General features: G+C 54.9%; 1 protein-coding gene across 1 annotated transcript in view; it reads right to left on the minus strand.

Annotated features, from left to right (window-relative positions):
- Positions 1–906: 906 nt before the first annotated feature.
- LOC133343682 (RNA polymerase II elongation factor ELL-like) overlaps positions 907–13,574 on the minus strand; it is a 34,063-nt gene continuing 21,395 nt past the window's right edge. Inside the window, 6 exon segments of the mRNA XM_061553415.1 lie at positions 907–7,513; positions 8,763–8,807; positions 9,222–9,393; positions 9,630–9,693; positions 12,091–12,703; positions 12,705–13,424. Of these exon segments, the coding sequence (XP_061409399.1) occupies positions 7,412–7,513; positions 8,763–8,807; positions 9,222–9,393; positions 9,630–9,693; positions 12,091–12,703; positions 12,705–13,424 (1,716 nt within the window). The 3' untranslated portion in view covers positions 907–7,411.

A 13,574-nucleotide genomic window follows, 5' to 3' on the forward strand; every position in this document is an offset into this window, starting at 1 on the left:
GTGTATAGTGTGTGTGCAGTGTGTGTGCAGTGTGTACGCGCAGTGTGTGTAGTGTGCAGTGTGTATAGTGTGTGCAGTGTGTATAGTGTGTATAGTGTGTGCAGTGTGTGTGCAGTGTGCGTGCAAGGGAGTCGTCCTCCGTTCTTGCGACCCGCCAAACAGGGCGGATGCGTCTCGAGCGGACGATGTCATCGATGGGCAGGGAAACCGGGCTATCACCACATCGATATTGGACTTTCTTCAGAATATCAGATATCACACGGGGCAGGCAATAGCACAGCAATATCACACAAAAGCCAATTCGTTGAGCTATCATTTGTGGTCAGGTCACGTCTGAAAAAGCGCTACATACCGCAGTGGGCCTTACCTGGTAAAACTAAAATAGCTTCGTTTTTAGTTTTAGTTTAGTTTGCAATCACGGATCGCGGAGCGGCCAAGTCCTCAGTGGTGCCGGATCAACGACCTGACCTCCGAGCCACCCGAACCATCTCCTCTACCCAGAGCAAGGCCGTAGCCATGGAGTCAACATTGGGGGGGACCAAATCTTCCAGGGGGTCTGGGGGTCCCCCCCCAGAAACATAATAATCTAAATTTGAAAACTAATTTCCTGCCATTTCCTGCCTAAAACATAAAAAATCACTAACACATGGGATGGACTTTTCCTTTATTTTTTCAATAATGTCTAATAGTGTATTGTATTACATTGCTCTGCTTTTTCCTTTTTTACCTTTTCTTGTTTCATTGTATGTAATGGCAGAGATTAGGGATCAATAAAATACAACCATAACCACAATCACATAAACATAAATTTAATTTATAGCAATATATTGGGGGGGGGGGACATTTTGAGCATATTAGAATATTGGGGGGGATATTGGGGGGGGGGGATGCGTGTCCCCCCCCCCCCAATATATAATAATAATTACGGCCTTGACCCAGTGTTGTATCCGGCACCACAGTGATGACGAATCATCTTACACGTGCGTGTTTTTTCCCCACGTGTGCAATTTGAATTTTTATTTCTTTGCTTTTGACGCGCGGCGCAAATGATCTCAGCACGCAACGCGACACCGAAAGACTTAACATAAACATCAAACAAAACGAGAACACAACAACAGAACGACAATCATCGCGGTGACCAGTTTCCAGGGTCCACCCAGGCACATCGCAGTCCACCCCCCCTCCCCGCAAAGACAAAGATCCCCTGTATAGCCTTAACAGACTGTTGGGACAAGTGCTGTTAGCGAGCACCACCTTTGTCTCCCCAGTGACGATGTTTGCACACCGCACCAGGTACTCATTTGAGGCTGAGTCGACCTTGGAGAGGCCCAAGACCAGTGCAGATAATCGTCACCGGTGTTGGCCGTGAGCGGGAATCGAATTCGTGTCGACGGGTTTGTAGTGCAGCGCGCTAACCGCTGCACCACCGCTCCCCCCTCCCCCCCCCCAACACGGCACGGACAAAATTGGAGAAACAAAAGTGAGACAACAGTTGGTGGGAACGACTGCGGGAACAATGGAACTGAGCGCAATGAGAATAACGGGACAATGGAGTCACCACGAGAACAACGGGGCAGACAGAAGCACAAGAACATAAGAGAAGATCAGTACCGTAACAAGGGAATCGGGGACAGAGGAGATAACGACAATGGAGATGGTAGGAACAATAAGACTGACAACAATGGGACAAAGAACAAAAACAGCAGGAACAATGGGAAAACTCAGAACAATGAAAACAAAGGGGCCAGGAACGATGGGGCAATTTGGGACAAATAGGAAGAGAAAGAGAGGGAAATAAGAATACCACCTCGGGGATTGACACAGGTGGGAGAGGAGATGCCGTGGGCGAAGGCTCGCCACGCGTGGGGTTCACAGAGAGGACTCGACTCCGAGTCTCGCCATGGGAGAAGAATCCCATTGAGCAGCCGTGTGGGGAGGAGGCCTCGAGACGCCCCAAGCTCACGGCTCCCATTGAGCAGACGGACCCAGGAAATACATTTCATGTATCAGAACATTCACACGGCAGTCACGATGACAATTACATCGTCGTCATTATCATCATCAGCGGCGGCAGCCCCACAATCAGCCACCAGGATAAATCCACTGCTGGATGAAGGCCTCCTCCACCCTAAGCCAGTTGCCGCTGCTTACCCTTCGTGGTGCAGTGATGGAGGAGTCAACATCCACCACTCGGATTGCGAAAACTCGATGCCGTGGGACATGATTACGAGGGACACGATTACGAGGCGGCGGCTGAGGATTTGGAGACGGTGAAACTCATCCGTCGAATTGAAAATCCACGTTGGAAGACTCGCTGGTGAATATCAAATATCACAGCTCCTCCCATCGAAGGAGACTCCAATTCAGGAGGCCCCATTAAGAAGGAGCGATAGGCAGGCGCTTCAGTGACAGAACGTCAACTAGAGATAAATTCATGACAAGTCTGCCGAGATGACAGCTTGAGTTTGCCCAGATGCGCCACGATGGTGAAATGTTAACTACTTCGCCTGGTATACAGGAGGTCGTGGGTTTTATCCCGACCCTGATACTTTTATATTTGGAGTTTGCGTGTCTCACTCTCCCTGTGGTCACGTGGATTTTTCTCCGGGTCCTCCGGTTTTTCCCTCCACATTTAGAATCAACATTACGCGTTTAGAGTATTTGGCTGCAATACATATCCACGCGATAAGCCACTTCGTTGGGCTATCATTTGTGGGTAGGTCGCTTCTGAAAAAGAGCTACTATATAGCTCAGCGATGGGCCTTACCTGGTAAAATAGCTTCGTAAATAGTTTTAATTGAGCAATGCAATCAGAGTGCCACCAAGAACCTCTCAAAGATGCCAATTGTTCTTGCCCTCTCCCGAGAGCATTCTCACGAGAGGTGCTCTCTGGAGCTGCCTCTTGTTGTCAGGTGGTCTCTTTCCAAAAGCGGCGGTGGCACGCACGGGCAAAGTAGATTGCAGGGACTCTTAAACCCGGCCCCCTCCTTCAAACCGAGCGGATTTCAAACGAAACGCCACCGGGCAAGGACACATCAATGAGGGAAAAACGGACGATTCGTTCAGAAGTCACACCGAGAAGAGTCGACGGCAATCGTCCCAAGGGCGAGAAGCGTAGGACGACGACGACGATCAGCAATCCGTTACATCCGCACCGCTGCCACCAATAATGACGACGACGACGAGAACCGACGCGTACATTCGCCACTCTTCACATGCACGGCGATAGAGCCGAATCAAAAATATAATTATCTTAGTCGTCATCGCCGGCATCATCAGCATCACGATCTCCCACCCTCCAAACATTTTGTACAGCTTTTTTGTCGCAATTCCTCCCAAAAATAGACACGTACACGCTCAAGCACACACCTCATACAGCAATGAGCAGTTGTATTTTCGTGTTCCTGCGAATTCTAACACTGGGTGATGCATCAAGCATCTTCTGCTGCTAATTGTTCCTCCTCCTTCAGGTCACCAATACCCTGGCCCCATCCCGCCACTAAGTGACGGTGCCGTGACCACAGTGCCTGTGTGCCAGGCCAGGTGCAACTTTGAGGCCACGTGAAAGTGTCGAAGGCTCGCCGACAGGTCATGGGACAGACAAAGATCCCCCGCACAGCCTTAACAGACTGTAGGGGCAAGTGCTGTTAGCGAGCACCTGTGAAGGCCAGAACGGCGTAAGAGGGGGTGGGTGGCTAGCACCACGCCCGACCGCCTTTGTCTCCCCAGTGGCGATATTTAAACACCGCACCAGGTACTCATTTGAGGCGGAGTCGACCTCGGGGTGGCCCAGGACCGGTTCAAATGATCGTCACTGGTGGTGTTGGCCATGAGCGGCAATCGAACTCGGGTGGCCGGGTTCGTAGTGCAGCGCGCTAACCGCTAAACTACTGCTCACCGGGCAGACACTCTCACACACACACACGCATATATTTGTTACACTTTAGATCTCTTATTAAAGTTACACACAATCCCAACATCGAGCGGCTCTTATCTTGTAGCTGCGCATTTCCCTCGAGCTCCCCCCGTGCCCAAGCAAGCGCTGCGATGCTTCAATTATGAAAGTCTCCACATGCCGGCCCATTATCCTTCCTCAAACACGACCGTTGCCTTCCTTCTGTCTCTGTCCACGTTATCACTCACAAAGCGCTGCAGCAAGTCCTCCCAGAAGCAGCTGCACGACTTCTCGTTGTACCTATTGCAACCTTCCCCGTGGAAAAAAAAATAAACTCATTACATTCATTCCCTCGTTCATTATTATTCATGAAACAAAGGCGATCCGCTGACGTCAGGGCTAGGTCACCCCCCCCCCCCCCCCCCCGGGAACACACGCAGGGCTCGTGCGCAGCTACAAGGCAGAAGGGCTCATCGCATTTCATGATTCGATTCATATTCTTTAAATAAATCACACTCGCTCCGATCGCACAGTCGAAGTGGGGGGGGGGGGGGGGGGGATGGGGGGAAATTGGCACCCATTGAATTTTAGTTTAAACATTCAAACGTTCCACCGCCAACATCGGCAACTTTCTCCGACCGTCGCCGGGGGGCTACGACCTACGCGCGAGGGGCAATGCAGTGGCTGTCCAGGGGGGGGGGGGGGGGGTTACACAGAGCCGGACGGCTGCTGTGGCGCTGACTGTAGGAGCGGTGAAGGACCGGGTTTCCTGGGGGGGGGGGGGGGGGTGGTTGAGTGAAGGGGGGCGACCCGGACCAAGTGAGGAGGAGGAGGATAGGCAACCGGCTCTCGCGAGTCACCTCACCCGGAGAATCCAACCGTGGCCCCCCAGAATTCGTGGGGGTCTCAGTTCCACCTCGCTGGAAAGTGCACCGTGCGAAGGCACCATTCGTTGTAGTCCAAAAAAGTTAATAAAATATATATATATACTGTCTTTATGCATATATATACTGTCGTAGGCGACGTAACACAGACTCGGATACAGTACTTGGTATGCTGTAGTTGTTCGCGTGCGCGTACGTACACGCGCAATGTTACATGTGTGCAAATGTGTGTGCGCGTGAATACACCTAAATAGGCGCTCGCTAACAGCACTTGCCCCAGCAGCCTGCTATCTGAAGGCTATACGGGGAATATTTTGTCTTTGGACATGTACACGCACATGCAGTGTTATGTGTGTACGTATACACATGTACACACACTCTTAACACTGCGAGTGTGTGCACATACACACACGCGCACAGTGTTACGAGTGTGCATATGTGCCCATGTAGACACACACATGCAGTGTTACGCGTACACACACAGCATTGCGAGTGTGTGCACATTTGCACATACATACACATGCGCGCAGTGTTCAGAGCGTGTGTGTGTTGGCGTGCACGTGGCAGCAGGACGCGCGCGCTCTAGGTAGTAGTTTCATCAGGCAAATGCAGAAGCTTCTCTTGTGACACAAGTCTCTCTCGCAAGGCCGACCTCGTACAGTACACACGTCAAACGAGTGTCAGGTTGGCTCGAAACACAGAGTCATCGAAATAATAACTTAAAGCCCTTTGTTTATCCACTGCTGGTTGAATGCCGACCAACCCCCACCCCCCCATCATGCTGCCGCCACCTCTTGCGATGGTGTCGCGATGGCAGACCGTGCAAGACGACAGCACTTCACCACGCGGGTCAGTGCCGGTTTGTGAAGGTTGTCAAGATGGGGGTGGGGGGTGGTGGAGGACCGACGGTTCGAGCGGTGCTTGCTGCGGAGGTTGGCAGTTCGGCTTCAGTGGGCCACCCTGGCTATTACCGCGGTCGAGTTAATAATGACGGCGGGCGTTCGTTCTGGATACACCCCCCCCCCCAACGATGCCAAATTTGCCAAAATTCACACCGCTGCCAACACCCCACCTGCCCCTACAGTGAGAACGTGGACAGGAACCCGCTGAAAAAGAGTCATGAGACTCGGTGACGCTTTCCTCTGTAAACAAAATAATAAAGTAATTGGCGCCGCCCGATTGGTTAATCGTGATTGAGCCAGCCGTGATGGTGGTGGTGAGCTTCTCTGTGGGGTGAGAGGTGAGGGGAGCAGCAGGGGGGGGGTCGGTCGGTGGGGGGGGAGCCGAGCGAGGAGGTACCGGCACCACTCATCGATGCCCACACACCCTGTTCCCCCCCCCCACTTCCTTCCCTTCTACTCACTCCTCCTCCCCCTCAAGCCCCACCCTGGCTTGGCACGGACCACCCAACTGACCGCAAGAATCGGCGGAAACATTCTGCCAGCTCTCGAGGGCACGGCGAATACTTGCGATGACCGCGGGAGATAACGCAGTGTAAACCGGTTTAAGTCGAACTTACAGGAGATATCTCAACTGATGAGCCTAAAACCTTTGACACTTTTAACAGGGAAACGAAGGGAGCTGCCACGTTGGTGGTGTAATGGTCGGCAGCAATGCTGCGGCTCGCAACCCGGAAGTCGCCGGTCACATTCCACCTCCTGTGGCCTTGGCAGTCGAAAAGCAATGGCGTAAGTTTGATTTAAATCGGCCGTGCCCCGATACGGGCTGGGACGATGTCCGACGTTTCGCCTCCGGGCGCTGGGAGCCTCTTCTTCTTCTTCAGGGAGCGAAACGCTCAAGAAAGTGTGCGGAGCTTCGTGCCGAAATGGAGGGAGCCGCGCGGCACGACCCGCGAACTTATTTTCACGCTGCGGATTTCGCCCCGCGCGAAAGGGGGCCGAGTCGCCGGCCTGCCGCGTCGCCACCCCGTGACCGCTTCGATTGTTCTACAACCTCTTTTGTCTTTCGCGCGGAAACAAAACGGCGACACCGCGTTGGGAAAAGAAAAACGCCGCCCCTGGCGCACGCACGAAGGGGTTTGCGATAATGGCCGATGCGCAGGCGCTAATTACGCGGCTGCATCTGGCGAGATTGACAACAATACAGGGGAGACAAACACGTGTAAACGTGTCTTTTCTTAGTGTAGTGGGACAAAAATATAGTTTGTGAAGCTTGCTCAAGAGTTGTCGGTTAACGGGAATGGCTAAGGTTTGCCGGTGAATGGCAGAGATTTAAGACTCGGCGGTTTGAGAGCGTGGGAGTTTCCTCGCTTACATACTCGCATTAGCACACACGCATACAATCGATTAAACACCACCACTCAGCTCGATGTTACTTGCAGGGACATCCGCACATCAGGTCGCGATATCTCATCGGCGCACACCACCACCGCATCTCCGATAAGCACGGTTCACTACGTACAGTTCAACATACATACGTAGGTAAGTGGCTGGTGTTGATGCTGGCGCTGGTGGACACGTGGTTGTGTTTGTAGTGGTGGCCGTGTGGCTGACAGATTGGGGTTGATTGGTGGTGCTGTAGGTGAGGAGGAAGTGGTGGTGGTGGCGTGGCCGGTGGTCACTTGCTGGTGGCACGAGCAGGAGAGAGACGCTATCCGCGGGCGGTGGCTCGGCTACGAGGACTGGTCGTAGTCCGTGATGAGTTGCTTGATGTGCGCCAGCTTGGAGTGCAGGTACTCGCAGCGTCGCTTCTCTTGCTGGTAATCGGGGTTGGTCTGTGGTGAGAAAGAGCAAGATAGAGAGGGGTAAACGCATACCAAGACAAAGACCACCCCCCCCTGTGTAACCGACACAGAATGTCTAGTCAAGTGCTGTTAGCGAGCAGCCTCTACAAATGCCTGCACGGTGCACGAGTTGGTGTGGCCGTACCCGGTGTCTGGCCGCATTTGTCTCCCCACATACACACAAACCGACACGTGTGGGCAAGTATGACAATACCAATACCCGCCATTCGCCACTAAGTGACGGTGACGTCACCAGGGCGCCCGTGACGGGTCGGGCGCTCTGAGGCTACGTGACGCGTCGAAAGCTCGCTGACAGGAGGTCACGGGACTCACACAGGTGCCATGGGTTGACTGAGATGACTGGCAGATGCAACAGCTGTGCCCTCTACTCTGCCAACTACCTGTGTGCATGTATGCACACAGGCACATGTACAATGACAAATGCATACGCAAACAGACACACACGTACATGCGCAAGCACGCACGCATGCAAACCACCCGCTATGACTATGGATGGAAAAGCATGCCTGTCAACCCTTGATCAGTGCCTACCTTATTACAGACCAATTCAGACCTTATTGGTCACCCCGTGCCCTTAAAAATCTCAAAGTTAATCCTACAGAGTCCCATCACAAGGGGGAAACACAAACAAATAGACAAAATAAATGCCCGTTTTTAAACGGCTGTATGGACCTGAAAACTCAATTTCCCTCGACAAGAATACGGGCAAACAGTACGGGCTGACAGGTATGCTATAGTCGTCGCCGCACGGCATGCGCTCCTCGCTCTCGTAGGGGGAGAGAGAGAGGGGGCAACTAGGAGACAAAGAGATCGACTCAGAGGCACAAGGAGGAGGAACCAGAGACGAGCGGGAAGGCAGCGGCAGCGGCCACGCAGTGACAGGCTGGCACTCCCAGAAATTGCTCCGAGCTCTGCTCTCCTCTATATATTACGGTGTTATCGGCCAATTAAAGAACGCCTACATGTGGGTGAAACAGGAGCGCCCGGAGAAAACCCACACATGCGTGCAAGGGGGAAACACTTGATCCCACGCAGACGCGACAGTTGGGAGTCCACATCTTTTGGCTGTAGCGCCTTCTACTGGCGAGGCTGAGTTACGGCTCCTCCTGGACGCTCGTGAGAGCGAGCGAGAGGGAGTCTTACAGCGCCTGCTGCGCGATCCGCCAAGCCCAGTGGGCGCAGGCACAGCGGTGCTCCCGCCACGAGGGCGACGACTCACCTTCTTCACTTTGCTGTACTCCTGCACCACCTGCTTCCGGATGACCTGGGGGGGGACAGAGCAAAGATCGCATCACCGCCGCAGGCGCTGGGTCCACCTCCTCTCCCCCCCCACACCCCCGTTTCCTCCCCCGTCATCCACGCACTGCGGGGTCGTCGGTTTAGGCGAAGTGCTCGGTGAGCTGCGGAGATCACAGCTCGTGAGAGAGACGGGTTCGGACCCCCGCTCTCTTACCTGATGCTCTCCCTGTCCTCTCCCCTCTCTAAAACCCAGTGCTCCCTCACCCCACACACTCTCTCCTGTCTCACTCCTTCCCCCACCACTCGCCCCCCACCACGCGCCCCCCACCACGCGCCCCCGACCACTCGCCCCCCACCACTCTTCCCTCTCCCTCACCGATGTCCCTCCTGTCTCGTTCCCTTCTCCTCCCCCTCTTCCTCCTCTCCCCTCCCCCCCCACCTGCTGCTCCCTCGAGTCCGGGGCGAGGGCGTGCATCTTGTGCTGCAGCTGCTCGAAGCGCCGCTTCACGGTGTCGATGCGCCGGTGCAGCCGCCGGTACTCGGAGAACTCGCTGCTGAAGTCGGCCTTGTAGCGCTCCCTCTGCTCCGGCGTCACGATCGGCACGTAATCCCTGCGAGCGAGCACGCCGCCGGTGAGCGCCGTCGTCGGCGAGTACTCGGGAGCGGCGGGCGCTCTCGCGGCGAGCGAGCACGATGCTAGCGAGCGTGCACCTCTTGCGGTGAGTACACGCGTGCTAAGTACACGCGTGGCAAGTACACGCGTGGCGAGTACACGCGTGTTGAGTACTCTCATGTTGAGTACACGTGTGGTGAGTACACGTGTGGTGCTCTAGTGATTAGTACTCACAGTTTGTAGTCCGGGTTGCTCGCCGCGCTAGAGGCACGTTCTGGTATCAGCTCCGGTTTGTCTGCTGGCGGTGAGGAGAGGTTGCAGGGGACGAGGGGAGGGGCAGGCCGATGGGGTGGGGGCGGCGGGGAGGAGGAAGGGGGGGGGGACCGTAAGGGCGACACGAAGAGAAAAGTGAAACTATGGGCAGGCAGCACGAGCGTGTAAATGAATCACGTCTTCTGGACATCTGTGAAAAAGAGCTTTCAAGCTCCTCGGATTCCTCCAGTGTCAATAACGATTTAGACTTATAATCTGCAGCCCCTTCCAAGCCCACTGCTGGATGAAGGCCTCCCCATAGATCACCGTTGCTCTACCATGCCGCTCAGGGCAGATGAGCGAGTGACTGACTGCGGCTCGCATAACGCACTGAAACAGGTGGACTTCTCCACAAATCTGGCTGTCGCCTGATGATGCTAGTTGTAATTTCAGGCGAAACGTCGTACTCAGATTGTAAATGTTGTGGCTTAGCTCTCCAACACATCGGTGTGCTGCACTAGTGATGAATTGGCATGTTCTGTTTACATGACAACCCTTACTATTTGGCTGTGTTGGGTGGTGGCGGGTTTAACGGCACATTTATATATTTACGCGATCTCATCCTATAAACCTGTATTAGGGACCACAACAGATTCGGATGTCGTTCACCAACGATGTCAGCCTTTGCCGGGAATGGAACTCGGGTCGCCGAGTTCAAGGCGCAGCTGCGCTACCACTCCACCTCACCGCAAATCTACCCCCACGGATTGTTTCTTAAAGACATGACAAAAATCCCCAGTATAGCCGAAACAGACTTTTGTGGCAAGTGCTGTTAGTGAGCGCCTATGAAGGCCGGCATGGCACACGAAAGGGTGGGTGGCCAGCACCACGCCCAGATCCCTGTGTCTCCCTCGTGGCCATGTTTACACACCACACCAGCTACTCATTTGAAGCGACCTAGGGGAGGCCCAGGACCGGTTCAGATAATCCTCACCGGTGTTGGCAGTAAGGGGCAATCGAACTCGGGTGACCAGGTTCGTAGCGCGCTACCGCTCCCCACACACACTCACACACGACGACGTGTGCGCGTGCGTGTGAGAGTCCGAGAGAACCTTGGGACAGTGACGCCCGCGTTGATAAACGAACCAGAGGGAAGAAGGAATGCTCATTGCCAAATCTCCGAGCGACGATGCCAATTGCTCCATTCCCAACGGTCCGTCAGTCAATTGTGCAAGCGTCGATTACTCAACTGTGCACGCGGCCGACACGCGCACGTCCATACCCGTGCTGAACACACGCAGATCCTCCCACTCGACGGTTACAGAACGCCGGGGGGGGGGGGGGAATGTTGCCATTTGATGAGCAGCTACGAAGGCCGGCACGGCGGCGAACCGACGATTGGGGGGGGGGGGGGGTGTGGGCAATGCCACTGCGCCATCGGCCGCCTTTGTCTTGTCAAGTGCCAATGTTTACACACCGCACCGGATGTTGTTGTTTCAGGTGGAGTTGACTGGTTCAGATATACATTGTGGGACTCACGTTAAGCCGTGGCCAGGAATCAAACTCAGGTTGACGGCTGCACTGGGTAATGTGTGCCCACCGTTGCAAAATGGCTTCTGATGTACCTGGCTGAGAGCGCGATTCCCCTTCAGAAACCCCTCCCGCCGTGTCAGAGAACGGCCCCGTAGAAGCGAATTTCACAGAGCTACTTCTGAGGTGCCTTCTTCAAGTGGGACCATGCGGTCGTTGGCAAGGCAGCGCTTTCTCCGCCGCGACATTTTAAACAATTCCAAGCCGAAATCTTTGGCAAATTAAACATAGAATCCAATTAGCAGTGCTGTGCAGTCACTGGGTAACCAGGCGGTGACCAGGCAGAGACCGTTAATGCACAACACTTGTGTACCCCGGGTTAATCACAAAATCATCATGGGTGTCTTTGTGGAGAATAAAGGTAATGAAATAACTTTGGACGGTAAGGACACATTTTCCTTCACATGACCGTCCCTCCATGCCTCCCATCAGCCACAAAGCTGGCTACGTATGTGTTTTTTTCAGCAGCATTGGTTTAACGCAAGTGTGGACGCTGGACTGGTTCGACATTCGACGTCTCACCAGCAGAATCAGGCTTCATTCAACCAACGCTGGCGACCGGCAGTTCTTTACAAGCCATAGGCCCTCTCTGTGTTGGCTTGCGCGGGCACACAAAGACAAAGATCCCTCCGAGAGCCTTAACGGACTATTGGGGCAAGTGCTGTTCTCGAGCACCTATGAAGGCTGGCACGGCACACGAGCGGGGTGGGTGGCCAGCACCACACACACACACTACACCGCGTGCACACACACACGCACACTCACACTACACCGCGTGCACACACACACGCACACTCACACTACACCGCGTGCACACACACACGCACACTCACACTACACCGCGTGCACACACCTTCTCTGGCGTCCATTTTGAACTTCTTGTACTGCATCTCTTCCTCAGACACTCCTTGCGAATCCACTTCCATCTCCTCTGCAGGCTCCGTCACGGCTTTTGAGTTTTCTTGCTCCCTCCTCTTTTCCATCTCCTCCTGCCTCTCTCGCTCTCTCTGTTTGTCTCTCTCCTCCTGCCTCTCCCGCTCTTGCTGCTTGTCTCTCTCCTCCTGCCTCTCCCTCTCTTGCTGCTTGTCTCTCTCCGCCTGCCTCTCCCTCTCTTGCTGCTTGTCTCTCTCCGCCTGCCTCTCCCTCTCTTGCTGCTTGTCTCTCTCCGCCTGCCTCTCCCTCTCCTGCTGCTTGTCTCTCTCCGCCTGCCTCTCCCTATCCCTCTCTCTCTGCTTGTCTCTCTCCGCCTGCCTCTCCCTCTCTCGCTGCTTGTCTCTCTCCTCCTGCCTCTCCCTCTCTTGCTGTTTGTTTTTCTCCTCCTGCCTCGCCCTCTCCCGGTCCCTCTCCCTCTGTTTGTCTCTCTCCAAGTCGCGGAGTCTCTGCCGCTGCCTCTCTTGATCCCTATCTCTCTGTCTCTCCCTGTTCCGTTCTCTCTCCCGGTCACTCTCCCTCTGTGCCTCTCTATCTTTCTGTGTTTCTCCCTTCCCTCTGTGCCACGGTTTCCCTCTGTGTCTCCTGGTCTCGATTTGTCTCTATGTTTCTCTGTGTTTCCACGTCTTTACTTGTCTCCCTCTCTCTCTGGGTCTCCGTGACCCTCTTTGTCAGCAGCTCCTTGTCTCTCTGCGCCGCCCTCATCATCTGCATTTCTTTTTCGATCTGCGCATCCTTGTCCCTTTGCACCTCTTTGTCCCTCTGCATATCCCTGTGTCCCTGTGTCTCTCTGTCTCTCTGCATCCCCCTGTCCCTCTGCATGCCCCTGTCCATCTGCATCCCTGTGTCCATCTGCCTCTCTCTGCCCCTCTGCGTGATCCTATCCTCCGATGTCCCCGCGTCTCCCTGCTTCATCCCCGCGTCTCCCTGCGTCGTCGCCGCGCCCCCCGGCATCTCCTTGCCCGCTGGCGTCTCCCTCTCCCGCTCCTTCTCCCTGCGCTTCTTCATCTTCCTCCGCGCAGTGTCGGGCACGGGCTGGCACGGTGGCGCCGCCGCCACCGCCACCGCCGCCGCCGCCGCCACTCCCTCGTCCTTCTCCCGCCGCGGCGGTTCCGGGCGATCGCAGGGGGTGGGAGGAACGCGGCTCGTCAGATGGGACACGCGCGGCTTCTTGGTGCCGTTCTGCGACATTTTCTGCTGCTGCTGCCCCCCCAACGACGGCTCCGCGTCCTCCTCGGCGGAGGCGTTTGGTCGTTTCTGCGGCAGCAGCAGACGAAGCACCCGGGTAGAGTGACAAGTGACGTGACCATCTGAGTAGTGTGAGAGGTGATGTGACTATCCGAGCAGTGACAGGTGAAGTGATACCTGTGTAGAGTGACAGGTGACGTGACTATCCGAGCAGTGACA

This window comes from Lethenteron reissneri, chromosome 18 (assembly GCF_015708825.2).
Source record: "Lethenteron reissneri isolate LAM-NWPU_2019-01 chromosome 18, ASM1570882v1, whole genome shotgun sequence".
In the NCBI taxonomy this organism is placed as follows: domain Eukaryota; kingdom Metazoa; phylum Chordata; class Hyperoartia; order Petromyzontiformes; family Petromyzontidae; genus Lethenteron; species Lethenteron reissneri.